Source organism: Monodon monoceros, unplaced genomic scaffold (assembly GCF_005190385.1).
Source record: "Monodon monoceros isolate NGI ecotype Baffin Bay Population unplaced genomic scaffold, NGI_Narwhal_1 Super_Scaffold_21, whole genome shotgun sequence".
Classification (NCBI taxonomy): domain Eukaryota; kingdom Metazoa; phylum Chordata; class Mammalia; order Artiodactyla; family Monodontidae; genus Monodon; species Monodon monoceros.
The window spans coordinates 2,501,875-2,522,690 of record NW_021703778.1 but is presented as its reverse complement, the minus strand read 5'-3'; the positions used below and the strand labels follow the sequence as shown (position 1 = coordinate 2,522,690).

At 47.5% G+C, this 20,816-nt stretch overlaps 1 protein-coding gene and 2 long non-coding RNA genes across 24 annotated transcripts in view; 2 read left to right on the top strand and 1 right to left on the bottom strand.

Annotated features, from left to right (window-relative positions):
* The window catches only part of LOC114903708, a 106,743-nt gene extending 93,461 nt beyond the window's left edge, over window positions 1-13,282 (top strand). For both annotated transcript variants that reach the window (XR_003795789.1, XR_003795788.1), the window contains 3 exons: window positions 11,820-11,918; window positions 12,021-12,070; window positions 12,339-13,282. This is a non-coding gene — a long non-coding RNA (uncharacterized LOC114903708). The remainder of the gene's footprint in view (window positions 1-11,819; window positions 11,919-12,020; window positions 12,071-12,338) is intronic.
* SVIL (supervillin) overlaps window positions 8,931-20,816 on the bottom strand; it is a 244,879-nt gene continuing 232,993 nt past the window's right edge. For all 16 annotated transcript variants that reach the window (XM_029236869.1, XM_029236871.1, XM_029236875.1 and 13 more), the window contains 8 exons: window positions 20,562-20,667; window positions 19,726-19,933; window positions 18,186-18,319; window positions 15,121-15,276; window positions 13,389-13,532; window positions 11,981-12,105; window positions 10,022-10,177; window positions 8,931-9,926 (listed from right to left, as the gene is read on the bottom strand). In XM_029236869.1, coding sequence (XP_029092702.1) covers window positions 9,840-9,926; window positions 10,022-10,177; window positions 11,981-12,105; window positions 13,389-13,532; window positions 15,121-15,276; window positions 18,186-18,319; window positions 19,726-19,933; window positions 20,562-20,667 — 1,116 coding nt within the window. In that variant the 3' untranslated portion in view covers window positions 8,931-9,839. The remainder of the gene's footprint in view (window positions 9,927-10,021; window positions 10,178-11,980; window positions 12,106-13,388; window positions 13,533-15,120; window positions 15,277-18,185; window positions 18,320-19,725; window positions 19,934-20,561; window positions 20,668-20,816) is intronic.
* LOC114903707 lies at window positions 13,760-20,762 on the top strand. 6 transcript variants are annotated; one of them, XR_003795786.1, is made up of 9 exons: window positions 13,760-14,192; window positions 14,760-14,884; window positions 16,322-16,370; window positions 16,445-16,517; window positions 16,634-16,701; window positions 17,823-17,922; window positions 18,700-18,836; window positions 19,429-19,512; window positions 20,318-20,762. It is a non-coding gene; the product is annotated as an uncharacterized LOC114903707 (long non-coding RNA). The 6 variants fall into 6 exon arrangements; XR_003795787.1 differs by having other exon boundaries at window positions 16,622-16,701; XR_003795784.1 differs by having other exon boundaries at window positions 16,322-16,517; window positions 17,836-17,922.

Sequence of the window (20,816 nt, the reverse complement as noted above, 5' to 3'; positions counted from 1 at the left end):
TAATTTTGCTGCATCCCATAGATTTTGTATAGTTGTAGTTTCATTGTCATTTGTCTCAAGGTATTTTTAAATTTCCTCTTTGATTTCCTCTTTGATCCATTGGTGTTTTAGTAGCTTGTTGTTTAGTCTCCATGTAATCATTTTTTTCTCATTTATTTTTCTGTGGTTAATTTCTAGTTTCATGTCGTTGTTGTCAGAAAACATGCTTGAGATAATTTCTGTACTCTTAAAATTTGTTGAGGCTTGTTTCGTGCCCTAGTATGTGGTCAATCCTAGAGAATGTTCCATGTGCACTTGAAAAGAATGTATATTCTGGTTTTTTTGGATGTAATGTCCTGAAAATATCAATTAAGTCTAACTGTTCTGTTGTATCATTTAGGATCTCTGTTGCCTTATTGATTCTCTGTCTGGAAGATGTGTGCACTGATGTGGGTGGGGTGTTAAAGTTTCTTGCTATTATTGTATTTCTATCAATTTCTCCCTTTATGTCTGTTCGCATTTGTTGTATTTGGGTGCTCCTATATTAGGGGTATATATGTTGACAAGTGTAAAATCCTCTTCTTGTATTGATGCATTTATCATTATATAGTGTTCTTCTTTATCTTTCTTTATGGCCTTTGTTTTAAAGTCTATTTTGTCTGATACGAGTATTGCTACCTCTGCTTTCTTGTCATTTTTGTTTGCATGAAATACCTTTTTCCATTCCCTCACTTTCAATATATATGTGTCCTTTGCCCTAAAGTATGTCTCTTGTAGGCAGCATATCGTAGGTTCCAGTTTTTTTTTTTTTAATCCAGTCTGCCATTCTGTGTCTTTTGATTGGAGCATTTAGTCCATTGACATTTAAGGTAATTATTGACAGATATGTATTTATTGCCATTTTAAACCTTGTTTTCGCACTGATTTTAGACTTCTTCCTTGTCTCTTTTTCCTTTTCCTATTGTGGTTTGATGATTTTTTTTATTATACTTATGTTCTTTTTCGTTTTGTGAATCTATTTTATGTTTTTAATTTGTGGTTACCCTGTTTTTCAAGTATGTTAATCCCTTCCTATTATCTACTTGCCTTAGACTGGCAGTCATATAAGCTCAAACACATTCTAGGAAAAAAAAAATTTACATTTTCTTACCCTTCTCCCCCTCACTTTATGATTTTGACGCGTCCTCTTTTACACCTTCGTGTTTGTCCTTCTGCTGTTCATTGTGGTTATCATCACTTTCATAGAAATTTTTTGATTTGATTTTTGTTTTTTTAATCTGTGTACTGGCTCATTTAAGTGATTTTCTTTCCAATTGTGATTTCCTCTTTGGTGTAGATTCTTACTTGTTTTCTGTTTAGAAAAGACCTTTCAATATTTCCTTTAGAACAGGTTTAGGTATTGCTGTATTCTTTTAGTTTTTGCTTGTCTGAGAAACTCTTTAACTCTCCTCCTATTCTAAATGATAATCTTGCTGGGTAGAGTATCCTAAGTTGGAGAATTTTTCCCTTTCAGGACTTTGAATATACCTAGCCACTCCCTTCTGGCCCGCAACGTTTCTGTAGAGAAATCAGCTGGTAGCCTTACGGGGGTTACCTTGTAATTAACTCTTTGTGTTTCTCTTGCTGCCTTTAGAATCCTCTCTTTATCTTTAACTTTTGCCATTTTTATTATAATATGTCTTGGTGTAGGTCTGTTTTGGTTTATTTTGTTTGGGACCCTCCGTGCTTCCTGTACTTGGATGTCTGTTTTCTTCTTTAGGTTTGGAAAGTTTTCTGCCATAATTTCTTCAAATACATTTTCGATTCCCTTTTCTCTTTCTTCTCCTTTTGGAATCCCTATTACATGTAGATTGGCACACTTTATATTATCCCATAGGTCTCATATTGCTTTCATTTTTTTTTTTAATTTGGCTTTCTGTTGGCTATCCTGATTGGGTGATTTCCATTATTCTATCTTCCAGGTCACTTATTCTTTCTTCTGCATTATTAATTCTGCTCTTCATTGCCTTTAGCTTAGCTTTCATCTCTGCAAATGGGTTTTCTAATTTTTCTTGCTTACTCATTATATCTTCTAGTTCCTTTTTACAGTAATCTGCATTTCTGTCGATAGCCTTTCTTAATTCCTTCAGTATTTTCATTATCTCCTTTTTGAAATTGGTGTTTATTAAACTGAAGAGGTCTGTTTCAATGTTTGTTATTTCTGGGGAATTCTCTTGGTCTTTTCACTGGTGTAGTGGTTCCCCTGCTTCTTCATTTTACTCATATTTCTCTTACTCTGTGAGTTTAGGAGAAGGAATTATCTACTGTGGTCTTGGAGGGCTGTTTATATTTGGGAGTGACCCTGTGTAGCTTGTGTGGGTTTAATATATTTGGCATGAAGGCTGTTTTTTTTTTTTTTTTTTTTTTTTTTTTTTGCGGTACGCAGGCCTCTCACTGTTGTGGCCTCTCCCATTGCGGAGCACAGGCTCTGGACGCACAGGCCCAGTGGCCATGGCTCACGGGCCCAGCCGCTCCCGGCATGTGGGATCTTCCCGGACCGGGGCACGAACCCGCGTCCCCCTGCATCGGCAGGCAGACTCCCAACCACTGCGCCCCCAAGGCAGCCCAGGGCTGTTTTCAGTATTGATGCCCTACTTCCTATTGATGTCGCCTACTTCCTCAGCATGTACTGATCACTATCCCCTTGATCGGGGGTGTGCAGACGTGGTGGCTGGTGCCCAGTCCTGGGGTTCTGGGTGGCTGTGGAGGCCCAGGCCTGCCCCCGGAGCATGTGATGGGAGTGGAGGCGGCTCTCGACCACTCCTGGAACCCGTGCAGGCAGCGTCCTGCCCTCTGCGAGTGCGTGCACAGGGAAAAAGGCTACAATCCGGGTCCCACCCCTTCCTTCGTGCACCCCCCAAACAATCGCGCCTGGCCTCTAAGGCGGCCCGTGCTTCCTCTGCCCACACCCTCAGTTGCGGTTGCACCAGATGCCAGCCTGCCCGGGCTGCTTCTGCACAGCCAACCCAAGTCCTCTCTCTGGGTCTGAACTCCAAAGCCCGAGTTCCAGCCCCCAGCCCCCACCTGCACCGGCGGACTCGCGCCTCAGCCTGGGGAGTGCAGCGCGGCAGCACTGACTGTCTGTGCAGTTCTCCCTCTGCTCTGGCAGACCGGCCGCCGTGCTCCGCAGACCGGCCGCCGTGCTCTCCTCTGAGGCTCTGAAGCTCCCCTGTGTCCTGGCTGCTCTCCCCGTCTCCTCTTCCATAGCTTCCTCCCCCGGGCACAGGTCCCATCCCGATTCCTTTCTTCCTTTCTTTCTTTTTTCCTACCCCGGTGTGTGGAGGTTTTCTCGCCCTTTCAGCAGTCCGAGGTCTTCCGCCAGCGTTCAGCGGGTATTCTGTGTGACTCGTCCCACGTGTTGATGCGTCGCTGACGTATCTGTGGGGGAAGGTGAGCTCCGCGTCCTGCAGCAACTCCACCTTCATCGCTCCCCCTGCACTGACTTCTTACAAGTAAAGGAGGAAGCAAAGTAGGGCTTTTTCTTTGGGTCAAATACTGTACCAATATATTCAGTTTCTGATTATTTCAATTTTCAGTTTGACCCTCCATTGTTTGCATTTGAATCATGACCTTGACGTGTTATTGTCCCCCTGACCCTTACTAGTCTCTCACTACACTGCTGATCTGCTTTGCACAGAGCCCTGTTTTGAGGCTTCTGGCCCTGACTCTGGATCTGGACCTCAGATCAAGAGCGGCCTTTGAAAACCAATCCCCAAACCCTCCGTCTGGGCCCTGGCTGGATGCCGCCCACCCTCTGAGGAGCACTGAATGCTGACCTGGGCCTTCACACTGCGCCCCGCGTGACCGCAGAGCCTCACACACAGCCGGTCAACATCCAGAGACCAGCGTCTGAGCGCTACTGCTGATGGGAGCAAATGCAAGTTTTCCCTTGGAAAAACCCCAAACGTGAGCACACATCTCTATGTTAGTTGATGTAAAGAAGAATCTGGAAGACTGTAAATCAAACCACTGAAGTACTTGTATATGGGAAGTGGTGATGAAGACACTGTCTTTGGCCAACTTGAGTCAGGCTACTCTGAGCCTGTCCTCGGGCATGGCCTCCAGGACAGGCCCACATGTAGCAAGATCCTCACCCTTGATGTCTGATCACCCTCGTTATCTGATCGGGTGTCTCCACCATCCGCCGAGGCGGTGTCTGGTCACCCTGACCTGCACTCAGCAAGAGTCCTCTTAGGTTGATATGACCAGATCCCCCCCTTACCCTGATGTTTCCTCTTAGTGATTCTCCATCCACTGATGCCCACACCCCACCTCTGCTTCTTCACTATAAATCCCCACTCTTCCTTCTGTATCTGGAGTTGAGCCCAGTCTCTCTCCCCTTCAGCAGTGGCCCCTACACCTATCATGATTGTTCTGAGTAACGTCTGCCGTACTGTCTTTTTTTGGGGGGGCGGGGGGGGGGCACAGCTCACAGCTTGTGGGATCTTAGTTCCCCAACCAGAGATTGAACCGGGGCCTCCTGCAGTGGAAGCACTGAGTCCTAACCACCAGACCACCAGGGAAGTTCCTGCCTTACTGTCTTGACCAGTGTCATGAGTGATTATTTCTTTAACAGCAAGAATAGCTATGATTTTCCATCCCTAAATTATATATCCTTACAATGCTGACATTTTCCACATAGATCAGTGTTACTATTTTTCTGAAGCAGCACCCTCGTGGCATGATATCATATGCGGTAAAATATACCTACGCGAGTGCCCGGCTCAGTACCTTCTAGTGCTTTTGCAGAGTTGTGCCGCCATGACCAGAATCCAGCTCTAGACTGTTTCCGTCAGACCCCCGCCCCCCAGAAAAGTTCCCTGGGGCTCATCCCCAGTCCCCTTCACTCCCATCTCCATCTCGAGCCGCCACTCATCTGTCTGAATGGGTTTGCCTTTTCAGGAAATTCCATATAAATGGAATTGAACAATATGTGGCCTTTTGTGTCCGTCTTCTTTCATTGAATGACGTTTCTTCCCCCCCCCCCATTTATTTATTTAAATGTTATGGAGTGTGGTTGATTTACAATGTTGTGTTAGTTTCAGGTGTACAGCAAAGTGATTCAGTTATGCATATACATGTATCCATTCTTTTTCAGATTCTTTCCCCATATAGGTCATTACAGAGTATTGAGTAGAGTTCCCTGTGCTACGCAGTGGGTCCTTGTTGATTATCTATCCTATATATAGTAGTGGTGTGTGTCTGTTAATCCCAAGCTCCTGATTTATCCTATCCCTTCCCCCCATTTTTCCCTTTGGTAACCCTAAGTTTGTTTCCAATATCTCTAAGTCTGTTTCTGTTTTGTAAATAAGTTCATTTGTATCAGTTTTTTAAAAAAATTAGATTCCACATATGAGTGTATCATATATTTGTCTTTCTATGACTTACTTCATTTAGTATGATAATCTCTAGGTCCATCCAGGTTGCTGCAAATGGCATTATTTTGTTCTTTTTTATGGCTGAGTAATATTCCATTGTATATATGTGCCACATCTTCTTCATCCATTCCTCTGTCGATGGACATTTAGGGTGCTTCCATGTCTTGGCTATTGTAAATAGTACTGCTATGAACGTAGGAGTGCAGGCATCTTTTCAAATTATGATTTTCTCCAGATACCTGCCCAGGAGTGGGATTGTGGGATCATATGGTAGTTCTATTTTTAGTTTTTTAAGGAACCTCCGTACTGTTCTCCATAGTGACTTTATCAGTTTACATTCCCACCAGCAGTGCAAGAGGGTTCCCTTTTCTCCACACCCTCTCCAGCATTTGTTTGTAGACTTTTTGATGATGGCCATTCTGCCCAGTCTGAGGTGATACTTCAGTGTAGTTTTGATTTGCATTTCTCTGATAATTAGCGATGTTGAGAATCTTTTCATATGCTTTTTGGCCATCTGTATGTCTTCTTTGGAGAAATGTCTATTTAGATCTCCTGCTCATTTTCTGACTTGGTTGTTTATTTTTTTGACATAGAGCTGTATGAGCTATCTGTGTATCTTGGAGATTAATCCCCTGTTGGTCGCTTCATTTGCAAATATTTTCTCGTATTCTGTGAGTTGTCTGTTTTGTTAATTTACGCTGTACAGCAAAATGATTCAGTCATACATATATTTTTTCATTTTCTTTTCCATGATGGTTTATCTCAGGATACTGAACATAGTTCCCTGTGCTCTACAGTTGGACCTTGTTGTTTACCCATCCTATATATAATAGTTTGCGTCTGCTAATCCCCAACTCCCAGTCCTTGAATGATGATGTTTCTGAGGTCCATGCATGTCGCCGTGTGGACCAGTGCTTTGTTCACTTTGCTGTTGGATAGTATTTCATTGTGTGGATGTACCACGTTTTGTTTATCTGTTTCTCAGCCAATGGACAGGTGGGCTGTTCACAGGTTTGGGTTATTATCAGTGATGCTGCCGTGAACATTTGTGTACTACAAGTCTCTGTGTAGACAGTGTTACTTTTTTTTTTTTTTTTTTTTTTTTTTTGGGGTACGCGGGCATCTCACTGTTGCAGCCCCTCCTGTTGCAGAGCACAGGCTCCGGACGCGCAGGCTCAGTGGCCATGACTCACAGGCCCAGCCGCTCCACGGCATGTGGGATCTTCCCGGACTGGGGCACGAACCCGTGTCCCCTGCATTGGCAGGCGGACTCTCAACCACTGCGCCACCAGGGAAGCCCAGACAGTGTTACTTTTATAATCAGAAGGCAAGAAAAACAAAAGTGAAGGGCCAAAACGGATTCTCAAGCTGTTTCTGGAGTGCATCTCCTTTTACCAGAATGGGAGCTCTGCCACAAGTGGGGCTGAAGTTTTAAAATAAGGAGAGAATGAAGCGGGCTCCTGAGCAGTCTTTGACCCTGACCCGGGCACAGCCCGAGAAGGACACATTGGGGCAATGGCTCCTGCCCTTTGGAACCTGCTTGTATTTCTGCGGGAATTTTTATTAAAAACAGTTGGTGTTTTCTTCATTTGCTGCTTTTGAACTCAAGGACTTTTAAAGAGGGGAACGGATATCTGGGTGGAGACAAGATGTCACGTGTGTCCTGAGGCTCTGGAGAGGGAGCGGGGAGGCCACAACAGTGAGAGGCCCGCGTACCGCAAAAAAAAAAAAAAAAAATTACCCAGATGGTTTGCCTTGGAGTGGCACCGGAGAAGGGGTGCAGCCCAGGTGGTTGAGTTGTTGAGATTTAGCATGTCATATGTTCAGGTGGGGTCCTTTCCCAGGATGCAAAGGTCATGTCCTGCTACGAAGGGAAAAGGATCACAAAGCCACATACGAGAGGATCTAGTCCTGCAGGCCAGAGAGAGAGTTGGGAACAGCTCAAGAAAAGAGGCGAGAAGTAATTATGAAATGCAAGACAGGGTTCCCTGTTTACAGAGAAGAGGCGAGAGGCAGACAGAGCACAGCGCTGGGGGACAGTGTTTGGTACCAGTGGATGTACGCGGTTTTAAAGCATTTGGGACAGTTTGGGGTAATGGGTATTGCCGATGACTCTGTGTTATTCATCACACCTACAGCAGGCTGTCCTCTGGAAGTTCTTATCACAGCCCTGGTTACTTTCTGTGCATCTAAGGATCCAGGTGATTTCCTTGGACGGTCACGACGCAGGCAGCCCTGCCTCTCTGACACTCACTGGTTGTCCTCCTGGCTCTGTGCGCCCCCCTCTGCTCCTCTTTGCCTACTACCCATGGGACACACAGTCTGAACCCCTCTCTCTACTTTTCCTTCTACATGTTTTCTTTGGAAGGTTCCACTTGCTTGGGTCGAACCTGTCATTTCTAGGTGCGTGACTGTGTTCCTTAACGTCAACTCTCTTGCTTTCCTAAGTCCACTGCCATGACGGTAACATTGGTAGCAGTGGGGACCTAGCCCTCCTCGCCAAGAATCAATCCTGGGAGGTGGGCAGTTATAGGATTGATTTCTTTTCCTTAAAAAGAGATCGAGATGGGACAGTTCCATGCCTGCCCAATGTCACACAGTCATCAAGTGGTAGGGCCAGAGCAGGTAGAGACCCCTGACCCGGCACAGTCCTGGGGCATGGCGGGGGTTGGTGCTCACGAGTCAGCGACGGAGTTTAAGGAAATTCTGTGATCGATGTGTGAACTAAGACCAAGGCGGGTGGTGGTAACTCACAGCGGGCTCTGTGGTCTTTGTTCAAAACCAGGGATTTGGGGTTTGACTGACTGACTGAAGTACAGTTGATTTACAGTGTTGTCCTAGTTTCAGGTGTACAGCAAAGTGAGTCGGTTATATATATTCTTTTTCTTTTTATTGGGGTGTAGTTGCTTTACAATGTTGTGTTAGTTTCTTTTTCAAATTTTTTTCCCTTGGACCTAGGAGTTTAAGAACATAAGAGCTGGTGAGGAGTTTTTTTTTTTTTTTTTTTTTTTTGGCGGTACGCGGGCCCCTCACTGCTGCGGCCTCTCCCGTTGCGGAGCACAGGCTCCGGACGCGCAGGCTCGGCGGCCATGGCTCACGGGCCCAGCCGCTCCGCGGCACGTGGGATCTTCCCGGACCGGGGCACGAACCCGTGTCCCCTGCATCGGCACGCTCAACCACTGCGCCACCAAGGAAGCCCTGGTGAGGAGTTTTTAACGCTTTCTAAATGCCTTGTGTCTGCAATGTTTTAAAAAAGGCACTGAGCTCTTGAATTTGAGATGCAGCTACAGTTGAGGGTAAAGGGCTTCTGTTGAATGATGACTTGCAAAAATAATGTTCTTCGGTGTAGGACTTACAGCTTACTTTACGGGCCGAATGTCTGTCTATTTAGCCTTATAGCCTCGTATTACATCTTGCCCTGAGCTAAATTAAGAGTTTCGGCAGTTAATACTGAATCGTGGAATATTGGTACTAGGTTAACATTTACAAAAAAATATTTTTCAGAAAGGAACTCAGTGTGAACTAATCAATTCATAGTCGTGTTTATTCTGAAGCTTTTATTTTGGAGTCTTCCATCGCCGAATGACACATTTAATTTTTACAACAGGTATTAGAAATTGAGATTCTTTTTAAAATTTCTACCATTTCAGCGTAAAATTGTAGATGATGTTCCAAACCATCGTCAAAAAATGCAGAGCAAACTCTTCTGTATATAAACTGTACATAATACAAGGCACTATACATTCGGGGGCGATATTAAGGTAGAAAGGTGGATTTGCACAGATTCTTAAGAGCCTGTGCCTGGAAGTATAAATTCTTTGTTCATCTTAGCACCGGAAGCAGCACTCAGAACGAGTCCAACTTAACGCTGAAGGAGGCGCCTCTGAACGTGGGTGAAGGTACGCGTTGGTGGCAGAACTAATTCAACAGAAGCAACTACCTTTTAATACTATTTTGACACGAGAAAAACCCTTAAAAGTGAATGAATACGTATTGCTTTGTTAAATACATATTTGATTTATACGGTGTTTATATAAATATATATATATTTAGAATCCACAAACTATCAAAATAACAATTTATAAAGGGAGCCGCTTAAAAAGTAATAATAATAACAGGCAGCGCTTAGCAGGACCAGGAGGGCAGTGCCGTGGCCTTCGCTAAGGACCCCCTGCGTGAGCGCGCGTGGGGCTGCGGATGCCTTATAAACATCGTCTGCTCAATCGTGGAAGGTGTGTTTCCAGAGAGTTTTCTGGAACATTTACAAAATGCACAACTCCCAAACAAGCAGGAGAGCTGATTGCTTCAGGTCTCGAAAACGCAGATGTAAAAATATTTTTTAAAGGACTAGCCATACCCCGCTTCCAAAAACAAAACACATCCATTTTCCTGGTCCAACAGTATTGAAAGTGACAACAGAGGTTTCCTCCAGCATCTCATGACTCAGAACAGACCTTTTGCTTTCTTCAGGTTCACCTGCTTCCAGGCAGGCAGTGCATTGTATTCGTCTCGGGTCATGTCTAGTGCAAACTGGAAGGAGGGAAAGAAACGCCCTGAGTGAAAGGACCCTCCGACAAGCCACGCATGCTGTGTTCAAATGCTGTCCCACCTGAAGATGCGCTTACCTCGAAGTCCTCGTCGGTGAGATAAATCTCCAGCTTCAGAGGGTCAACTCCCTCGGGCAGGGGCCTGGCTAGGAGGTCGGCCAGTGGATAAATGGTTTTGCACAGCTTGGCTAAGACATCCTCCACCAGGGTGATCTGATTTGAAACTTCCGTGTCCTGGAGAAGAGGAGGGGGCAGAGAGGGGGGACCTCCGTGTCCCACATCTGAACACGTTTCATCCTGTGCCTGAAAATATGCCCCCCCCCTGGCCCACCTGCACCGCAGCCTGGAGACCCCGCTCAGGGAGATGAGGCTCTGAGATGCCATCTCACCCTGCACGGCATTTCAGAGACATCAGGAAAATGTTTAGGGACTACCACACGAGTGAATTAGCCAGAAGATGATTAAATGTGAAGTTGAAACGCTGGAAGCATGCAAAGAATGGAACGTGTTTACAAATATTTAAAAACAGTTAACCTTAAAAGGAATCACCCCCCTCCACCCCCTCAGACCCCATCTCTTAATCAACAGAAAAAGGAGGTAAGAAAATGCATCTAGAATTTGCTGGGGCTGAATTGAGGTCTTTTTTGTTTTTAAACCACTGTGTGCATTTCATCTGAACAGGTTATTCCGGGTGAACGCTCTTCCTCTGTTAAACCTGGGACCCCCCCCAGTGGGCCACCTCCTTTGGGTGGAGGTGTGTGTGGGGAATGACGTGAATTCAGCTGCACGCAGACCAGGGATCGGGGGCGAGTGGCGGAGGGAACGCGTCAGAGATCGGGGCGAGCTTCTCCGCGTGTCCATGCCTCGGCTAGTTCGCCGGTGAAATGGGATAAGAAGCAGCTGGATCTTAGTGGACCCTTGTGAAAATTAAAGGCGAAGCTAAGTGTGGTGTTCGGAGCAGTGCCTGGCACAGAGCGGCCCTTAGTGACTTCTCATCACGACTTGCCCGACGGCAGACTGGCCGATGGCCCGCAGGCTGTACAGGCCTCCCCAGAGCCCCCCGGCCAGCCCCCGGGGGTCTGCAGGGCACACGGGACAACGGCAGTGATTCATGTAATTGAACTTGGACCGCAGCAATGGGGCTCGTAACCCATAGAGCTCTGAGGTGTCCTGGGTCACACGTTCATCATGGATAGAGCCACCTTGCCATGCCTGTCGGCTCCCGGGCGGCCTGAGCCCCCGTCTGTGAAGGTCAAAGTCCACTGGGCTCCAGGGAGCGAGCTTAGGGCCACCAGCAGAGATGAAGCAGGCCCTCTCCGTGGTCGAGAAGCGGCACACTTTTTGCTGTTTAAACTTATCCAGACCTCCTATCAAATACCCCTCCACGTCATCTCTGCCAGGGAAGTGGCCCTCCTCCTACACAGTGAGAAAGTCTGAACGGAACAAACCTGTCTCCCGCGACACCAAAAATGCCCTTGGATTGCTACTGCAAGCAGCGTTTAAAGCTCATACACTGAGAAATTCTACATGGCGGCAGTAAGCTTCCTCTTTTCGGTGCAGTTGGAAAGGGTAACGCTCTGGCTCATAATGAGCCATATACCCCTCAGGACGGGCTCACAACACCTCCACTCCCTGACTCAGCCGAGCAGGGACTTCCCCACGGGCTTATTTCGCGTCTCCTCTGACCCAAGGTTAGGGTCTGAGACCCGGGGCGCTTTTGCGGTGCCTCATATGGACTTGGAGAAGCAGCGGATCTTTAGCTATAACAGGAGGAAGAGACGGCCGCTCCAAATTAATTAAATTCACCTTTGCGTTTAAGTGTTTGAACGTAAGCCGTGTGTAGATTACCAAAATATGTCCACTGACTTCTCCTTAGGCCCTTCCTCTTCCTGAGCTGACTCTGCGGAGACTGGTGAACGTGCTGTGACCAAGGAGACGTGTTCCCACGTGAAATGCAATTGGCTGCTTCTCCCAGGTGAGGTCCTCCCACAGTCCGGAAGGCAGGGGGCCCCCTGGGCGGGGAAGGGGTGTACTCACCATTTCTGTGATTTCTGCAATGTCTTCTCTGTGCTCCCAGCTGGGAAACATGTTGGTGAAGGTCAGGGGCTCCAGACCGGCGTGGATGAGGTAAGACTTGGGGGGCGGCTTCTTGAGGTTTTTTCCTGCGGTCACACAGAAGGCAGATGTCACAGACCCAGCGTGGCCCCGATGGCCCTGGCTTTTCCCCTGTAATTTTTTCCCTGTTTGCATCTCTTGACTTAAGGGTTAAAATGGAAGTTATGCGTTTGTAGCCCCTCCCCGCCACGATGTTTACAAAAAATGTTAATTTCATGCATGTGACTGTGCATGAAATCGCATGGGATCGACCTGACTTTGAACTTGCTGAACCCAACAGAACACATCTGGGTCCCTGGATGGGAGAAAAGCAAGCCTCTCTCTGTGGCGTCTGGGTGCGACCGTCCCTCCTGGACTCACCTGTGAAGTATTCCTCTGATTGCCTAACCCAGCCTTGAGTTCAGTGTGAATTACCAGCTAATGGCAGCATTTTACAAGCTACTTTAGCTTAAACATTTGGTGGGAAGTTTATTAAGTTATTTTTTACGAAAGAGCTTTCCAAGAGAAAATCAGCTGTATATATTCAGTAATACTAATCAATGAAATCTTAAAAATTCAGGTAAGAAATTAATCACTGGCATCTTCGTTTTATATAAAAGACCAGACGTTTCAGGTGGATGGTATAGTAGAAGAGCCATGAATTGACTACAGCTCTTCCTTTTTACGGAAAACACTAAACAGAGTAACAGATGACAGAAAGGTTGCCATTGGCCCTCCAGCCCGCTTGGGGGCGCTCTCTACTCTCCGACGGGGGCGACACTGTGTGTGGACAGTGCGTGGATGGGGCCTGGTGTCCCACAGCATGATTGACCCTGAGTGCAGAAGGGTTTTAACCAGGCCAGGCATCCCACAACTCGGCCGTTAACCTCGAGGGTGACAGGTTATTCGGCCTCATAATATAAAAGAGAAAAATGATATTCACTAGTTTGTTGAAGGGGGGAGGGGCCAGATAGGGGGAGTGGGTTAAAAGGTACAAACTATTAGGTATAAAAGCTGCCACCAGGGTATACTGTACAACACGGGGAGTATAGGCCAATATTCTATAATAACTATAAATGGAGTACAGCCTTTAAAAATTGTGAACCACTACATTGTATACCTGTAACATATAATATTCTACATCAACTCTACTTCAATTTAAGAAAGAGAGAAAAATGAAATCTCATTCATGCTGGCAGCTGAGAATGTACTAATCTCACAAGTAATAAGCCTCAAAAGAGTTCAAGGGAAAGCAGTCGGTTTCAGGGCTGTCTGCCGGCTTGATCCAGGCTGCTGGCACCCGTGGAAAGGGAAGCGTGTATCCGGGCCCCCCCCGCCGCCGCGGCCTCACCTCGGCAGTACTGCAGCACCGTCTCCATGGCGCTCTTCCGGTCCGAGGCCCAGCGGATGCGGGCGGAGCCGGTGATCTTGTTCTCCACGGGCCACCAGCCCTGCCAGAGGTACACCTCGTGGTGATTGTCAACAAGGAAAAGTGCTGCGAGGGCGGAGCAGAGCAGACGTCTAGTCAGGGGCTCTGCCCCACACCGAACCGACGCCTCCCTCCCTGCCGCCTCGGTCAGTGCGAGAATCCGCTTGGCAGGTAAACTCGGGGCCACAGGGAGGGTGCCCCTGATGTCTTGGCCCTTTGAACGGTGAAGCAGGAGATGCCTCGAGGCAGAGAGATGGCGTTGATGAGGTGGGCTCTTTCCTCCCTCTCCCCCCATTCCTTCCCCCTTTGCCCCTCCTGCAGCCGCCCTCTGGGTCCTGGCCGGTTGAGAAGAGTGGGACAGATGACACACGTGACCCCCCCCAAGGGGTTGTCAGCGCCGCTGATCCCCAAAATGCGTACTGAACGTTGGGGAGTACATCACGCTGGCCCTTGGGTCATCAGTGGTCATGCCCCACGTAGGACTGCTTTGCAGGCGATCTAAGTCCATGGTTCTTTCAGGGAGGAATGGGCTTTGGAAATCGAGTGTTGCCCCCTTTTTCCCTTCAGCAGACTGTCAGCCTGACTCTTCCACGTGGTCAAGGGCTCTCACACCCGCCAGCCCAGCTCGCCTGAGTCCTTTCCTAGCCTGCATCTCAGAATTCTGTGATAATCACATGCCTGAAAAGCCCAGCGGAGGCTGCCCCACCTGAGCCGCAGGACGGAGAGGTGGGTAGCAGCCCCTTTTTAAGACACCGGCTGATTGATAGTTCCCCAGGATGACCCTGTGACCGCGTGCACCGTCGAGGTTTTAAGGTGGTGATCGGGGCTGCCAGGGTCCGGGAAGTTCCTGGTGCCGCTCCAGGCTCTTGTAATATGAGAGCAGAGATGCCGTGAGGCCGGGGCGGCCGACCTCAGCCTCAACTGTCTCTACTGCCTGGTCTCTGGTGGCTGTGACTGTCCCACGACAAGAGCGCACAGCCTCTGCCTTGAGGTGGCAGTCAAGCGGGTACAGCCCTGACCTTGGAATCAGAAGACACGGGCCTTGGCCCTGCTGTGCAGCATGGCAGACACTGCTCTTTGGCTCACTCCACAGATACTCCCAACCCCCTGCTCCTTGGACTCTTGCAAGGTTCCCTTGCAGCTGGGGGGTGGCCATCGGACAGAGCTCTGGCCAGGGGGATGTAAACGGAAGTCTGCTGGGGGCTTCTGGGAAAGCTTTTGCTTTATCTGGTAAGAGAGAGACATGGCCATCATTATTGCCCTTTTCCCTACTCTTCCTTCTGTTTTGAACAGAAACATGATGGCTGGAGCAGGGGCAGCCACATGGAGACTATGAAGCTGGAGGGAAGGCTGAGAGAACAGCAGAGACTCATGCCTGACACAGTTGCACTCAGCCTACTCTTAACTGACGAATTTGGGTGAGTTGAGTAACTGAGGGTCAGCTTTTTACACTATAATATGTGACTGATGTCAACTTCCTTTGGTGGGGGGGGGGAGGTGTGAGGATTAAATGAGATAATATAAAGATTAAGTGAGATAATATTAAGTGTACTTGGCAAATTAGAAACTGCTTACTAGATGCAAAAGTAAAAAGCCTTTTGGAAGGCGTGCCTTCTGCTGGCTCAGCACGACTACCCGCTTCTGTGGGCCATACCTGGTTGCGGGGCGCTGTACAGGTCTTCCTGCAGGAAGGGCATAGAATTGACCACGGAGGGGTCGCGGGCTGGATACAGGAACTCGGTGGCTGAGAAGTCGCCGGAGGAGCTACTGAGGATGAACAGGCGGGCTGTGAAGTTAAAGTTTCCAGGATCTTTGAAAGAAAAGAGAACAAACGCTAGAGACAAAATATGCACCGAAGTAAATCCAGGTGGATTGGAGAATTAATGTTTGTGAGACGTGAAATGATCAAAGCATTGTAAAGTGCAAAAAGAGGCGAGGTTTATCTGAACTTGGAGGTGGGGAAGGCCTTTTTAATCATAATTACGAAAGAAGTATAATTCAAGGAGAAGAGATTTATGCATTAACAACATAAAGATGAAAAATTACATTATACAAAAAGCACCCCCAACCAAAGAAAACTAAAAGGCAAGTGACAAGATGGGAAATATGGAAACCTGTTAATATCCTTAGTAGTCTGTAAAGGAAGATAATAATGAAACAATAAATATCTAAAAAGTGTGAAGGCACAAAGAAAACATTCACCTAAACGGAAGTACAGATGGCTAAAAAATACATATAGAAAGCATTTAACATTCTAATTTAAAACATTAAATTATAACAGTGTTTAGATAGTAATTTCTACCATCAGTGTTGGCAAACAGGAAAAAGTAATAAACCGAGTGTATGATTGTGCTGTGAAACGTACACGTCTGTAAACTGCTGGTGAGAGTGGAATTTGGTGCCAGTGTTCTGGGGACACTTGCTGATCTGTAACTGTAAGGCTTTTATACTAACTTCAGCAAAGGAGATCATGTCTAGGAATTTACCTTAACTAGAAATGAATGCAGTTGATTCTTTTGAAAATTATTTGCAACTTTATTATCGTTAGAGGAAAACTGGAAAGAACTCAGCTCTCCAACTATAGGACACAGGCTAAGTAGAGAGTCGCAGATATACTCATGAAATACCCTGCAGCCATTAAAAGTCTAAATATTAAAATAGGATTTGGGAAATTGTTCACAATAAATTAAGGGGAAAAAGCAGGTTGCAAAACAGTGTGGATAAAGAATGCTATCCAAATTTTATTTAAAAAAATAAGTATTTATTGCATAAGGAAATGTTAATTCTGGTTCACATCTTTGAAAGACGTCATTATAAGGATCTTATTTTCTTTCTTAATTTCTTTGTACTTTCAGACATTTCCCATCATCAGTATGCAGTACAGTTAACCCCTGAACAACACAGGTTTGAACTGCACACACAGGTCCACTCAATACATGGAGATTTTTCAACAAATATATTGGAAAAATTTTTTGCAGATTTGTGACACTGAAAAAAACCTGCGGACAAACCGAATAGCCTAGAAATATTGAAAAAAGTAAGAAAATTTAGGTATGTCATGAATGCATCAAATATATGTAGATACTAGCCTGTCCTTACATAGGCATGAGGTGATAGTTGAAATAAAATGTGTTAGTTTTCTTACTGTTTTATAGCTTCGCTTTCAGAGAATTACATTACCGTACAGTATGCCTCTCTCTAATTGGGGAAGCTGTGTATCAGCCTATCATCACGGGTAAGTGATTTTTATAAAAACGTAACAATGTTTCCAGTACTTTATTATGAAGAGGACTGTAACACCGTATGCCATAAAAATTTTATAACTGTTCATTAGTGTATAGGCTGGGCTGCTGTGAAGCAGTTGTATCAGGGACACTGGCTGACGGTAAAGTAATCACATTGCTGCTTCTTCGTTACACCTGTATATAGGAATTTCTTTTTCACGTTATCTTTTTTTTTGTTTAACATCTTTATTGGAGTATAATTGCTTTACAATGGTGTGTTAGTTTCTGCTTTATAACAAAGTGAATCAGTTATACATATACATAGAGGGAAGAGATACGGGAACATGTGTATATCTTTTCACTTTTGATGTCTAGTGTTAGTAATACGTATAACATCTGTAGTGTTTTGTATCATCTAAGAGAATACTGATGTAGGTACTGACAAATGATTCATTTCGTAAACAGATGATGTAAATTTACGGTATCGATAGATACGATACGGTAAATGTAATTTCTCTTCCTTATGGTTGTCTTAATAACATCTTCTTTTCTCCAGCGTACTTTATGGTAAGAATTACAGTATTTAATACATATAACCTACAAACTGTGTGTTAACTCTTTATGTTCTCGGTAAGGTTCTCGGTCAGCAGTGGGCTGTGAGTAGAGAAGTTTGGTGGGAGTTACAAGTTACATGTGGATTTTCGACTGTGTGTGTGTGTGCGCATGTGTGCGTGCGGGGTTGGCCCTTAACCCCCATGTTGTTCAAGGGTCAACTGTACTTTAAAAACCTATGTAAAAGTTTGTAAAAGCTGAGAGGCAGTATGGTGGTGCGGTCATGAGGACATCCCACTGTTATCCAACCCGGGCAAGCTGGTTAACCACCCCAGGCCTCAGTTTCCCCATCGGTGACCAGGGCAGCTTGTTGGGTTGTGAGCACTGAGTGAGTGAACATCCAGCAGGTGTTTAGACAGGGCCTGGCTTGCCTTAATGGCTTATTAATTGTTAGCCTTTTTCTGACGTTATTCTGCACGTACGTCGATCTGTATCTTGTGTATTTAAAGACAAGACCGACCCACTCTCTCACTCAAACCCCACTATTTCCCTGCACCCTGGATGCCGGCTACACCGAAAGCGTCTTGTTCCAGAGGTTCACGCTGTGCTCAGCTCGCTTCCTGGAATTCTCCCCCCTCCTTCACTTCTCTCCAAGCCACACCTACACCTCCAAGGCTCCGGTAAGTGCTGTCTTCCATGGAGCCCTGTGTGATTTTTTTCCTGGAGGAAGAAATCTTTCTTTTTTAACTCTCCACCTCTGTCACCTGTACCTATTTTCTGACACACACAGCTTTTCCTTGGCATCACGATCAGTCATACGCATTATTTAGCCTCCTTGTCGGCCCCAGAGGAGTCGGCCTGGGTGTAGCTCCCGGTGTGCTGTACAGAGCACGTGTGCGTAAACGCGCACTGAGTGAGCTGGGGCTCCGGGGCCGGGGGTTACCTTGGAGCATGCAGTCGTAGGCCTTCCGGTCTCTCCTCCCCAGAGCGTCCCAGAATCCCAGGGGCTCCGATCCTTCGTCACACTCGTGAATTGTCACTTTGCTGCTACTGTGCAACCCGGCCTCCAGGGGACATCTGCACGGAGAGCGTCCGAGAGTTTGTATCAGGCCCAGAAGTGAGGGCGGCACAAAATTAGATCCCTACTAAATCTGCAGATCGGTTCACCAGCTCGCTCCTACTTTCTAACTAGAACAATTCTTGTAATGAATAAAAACACGCTCTGTAGTATCTGAGTGTGTGCAGCAGGGAGGCGTTGGCTTGGCCCTTAGAGAGGAACGTCGGATTACAGAGAAGCCGTGATGAAAACAATCAGTGTTTTTAGATGGCACGTACATACTTCCCGTTCCTCGGCCCGGGGTTGGGTGTGTCGCCTCGCACGGCCCTGGTCCCTAGATCTGTGCGTGACTTCAGGCGGCGGCTCCTAAGTGTTTGTTATTCATTTTGTTTTTTCTCAGGGGTCCAGGGGCGAACCTGATGGGCCTCAGTGCCACGTGAGACGTGGCTGAACCCTGTCTATCATCTAGCTTGCTGGCCCTCAGAATGATGACGGGAGAGGAAGCATCTCGCTTCACAGCTGTCCACCAACTGAAAGGTACCCCCCCACCCCCCCGCCCGCTCTCCACGTGCGCTGGGTCACGTGTGTGCCGTCAGGGGGAAGAGCAGACCCTGACCGCACCGCTTTGGTGCCCAGAGAATGAATTCTACCAGATGGCACCTGGTGGGATGTGGCCCCGGGAGACTCTTCCTTTCCACTGTACAGGTGTCACCAAGGTCCTCCCAGGTCTCAGCTCGAGGGGGCACTGGGCTCTTTGGCTGCCCGAGATGCCCGTGCTGCCCGGGATGCACAGAGGCACCTGGGCAGGTGGTGGGCGGCACAGCTTCTTCTGGGCTCTCCCCACCTTCCCCTCCCCAGGGTGGGTCCTCACCTAGCGCTGTCACGGTGTGCTGTCTCTGGGTCGTGGGCACCTGTGGGTGCCTGTCTGGGAAAGGAAGGGACCCCAGCACTCGGGCAGCTGCCTCGGATGCTGGGAAACACACTTGTCCCCGAAGGAGGGGGCATTCCTCAGTCTGACACAGTGGGTGATCTCCCAACTGTCTTTGGCTAAATGCCCTTAAACCTTCCACTGCTCTGATACAACCAACTCTGCTCCCCTAAATATTTGAAATTTGCTCTCTTTAAATAGCCAAGGACTCCAGGTTGCCAATTCAAAAGCCAAATCACACCTTCAGAGAAGCTGCCGGGGGTCCTGTGCCGTTTACGGAGGCAGGTAAGTCCTCAGGAAGCGGGGAGGCCCTCACGGGGGAGAGGTTTGGGCTGGACACGTGTCACATGAACTTGGACCTTCAGGGCCCCTGACCACGTGGGGCTCAGCTTCCCACGTTGAGTCCCTCTGGGCACACGGGGCGTCCACGGGGACCTCAGGATCCTTAGCCTGCACCCGGAAGCCCCTGGGAGAGGTGCTCACACACACAGCACTCACTGTTCCTTGATTTTATTGGCCGCGGTCCTTCCGACCTCCTTCGTGTGGGCCTGGGCTTTGCATCCGTGCCATAGGTAGATGAGGGCTTTGTGGACGTTGAGGACGACCATGGACGTCCTGGACCTCAGGCTGCTGCAGTGACAGGCCACCTCCAGCAAGTTCCCTTCCACGGGCACTTCTCCGCGCACACAGTACAGCCTCCACTCGCCTGCAGGGGGCACCAGTGGCACAGTCAGGACGTGGCGGCGCGGGGAGGGGGCCTGGAGGGAAGGGGAGCCTGCGGGGCAGCCCACGCCCCGCCTCCTTTCTGTGTCTGGAGGGGCAGGTGGAGGCAAGGCCAGGCTGCGGTCTTACTGAGTCCCAGGAAGCCCATTTTGTTGAGTTACAGTTAGAAGCGGGCTGCCCGGAGTGCACGATGCAGAAAAACCAGTTTTACATAATTTATTTATAAAGATCTGGGTAAGTCATAACAGGCATATTTTTTTTAAGAGGCTCTGAAACTATGATTTCTTTTTTGTTTTTTGGATGCTGGTCAACAAAAATCTCATAAGTTAGAAGAGAAGATCACTGTTTTTTTTTTTTCCCCCTCCAGGATCCAGTTTAAGGTCGAGTCATCTTGCGGCCTCCTTTATGCAAAGCTGCTTTCTGAAGGCAACTCCATGGAAGGAAGGGGGAGGGAGGCACCCAGGAAGCTGATTTATACGGCAGACATCAGGAGGCCTTCGCTGGTCAGGCCGCAGCTACGTGAAGAGAGAGTTACTCTAAAGCCCACGCCTATAAAGATACCTTCCCAGAGAGGAGAACGGAGTCGAATTCCAGCAGCAAAAGTGACTCACTCTGTGCGTTGTCTTCCTCCTCCTCCCGTCTCCCGGAGTGGACCACCATCCCTCCCTGGAAACACTGCAGAAAACAGGGGGGCTCCTTGCCCTGCAGGACCTGGACCTTCCGATTTAAACACATTATAGTGAGCCACGTGTCCTGGTTTTGCGGAGTCATAAAAATAATACATGCCTGTTGTCGAAAACCTGAAAAATACTGAGAAGTACAAATAAAAGCCACTGATACTACTGTGATTTATCGAGAACGCTACT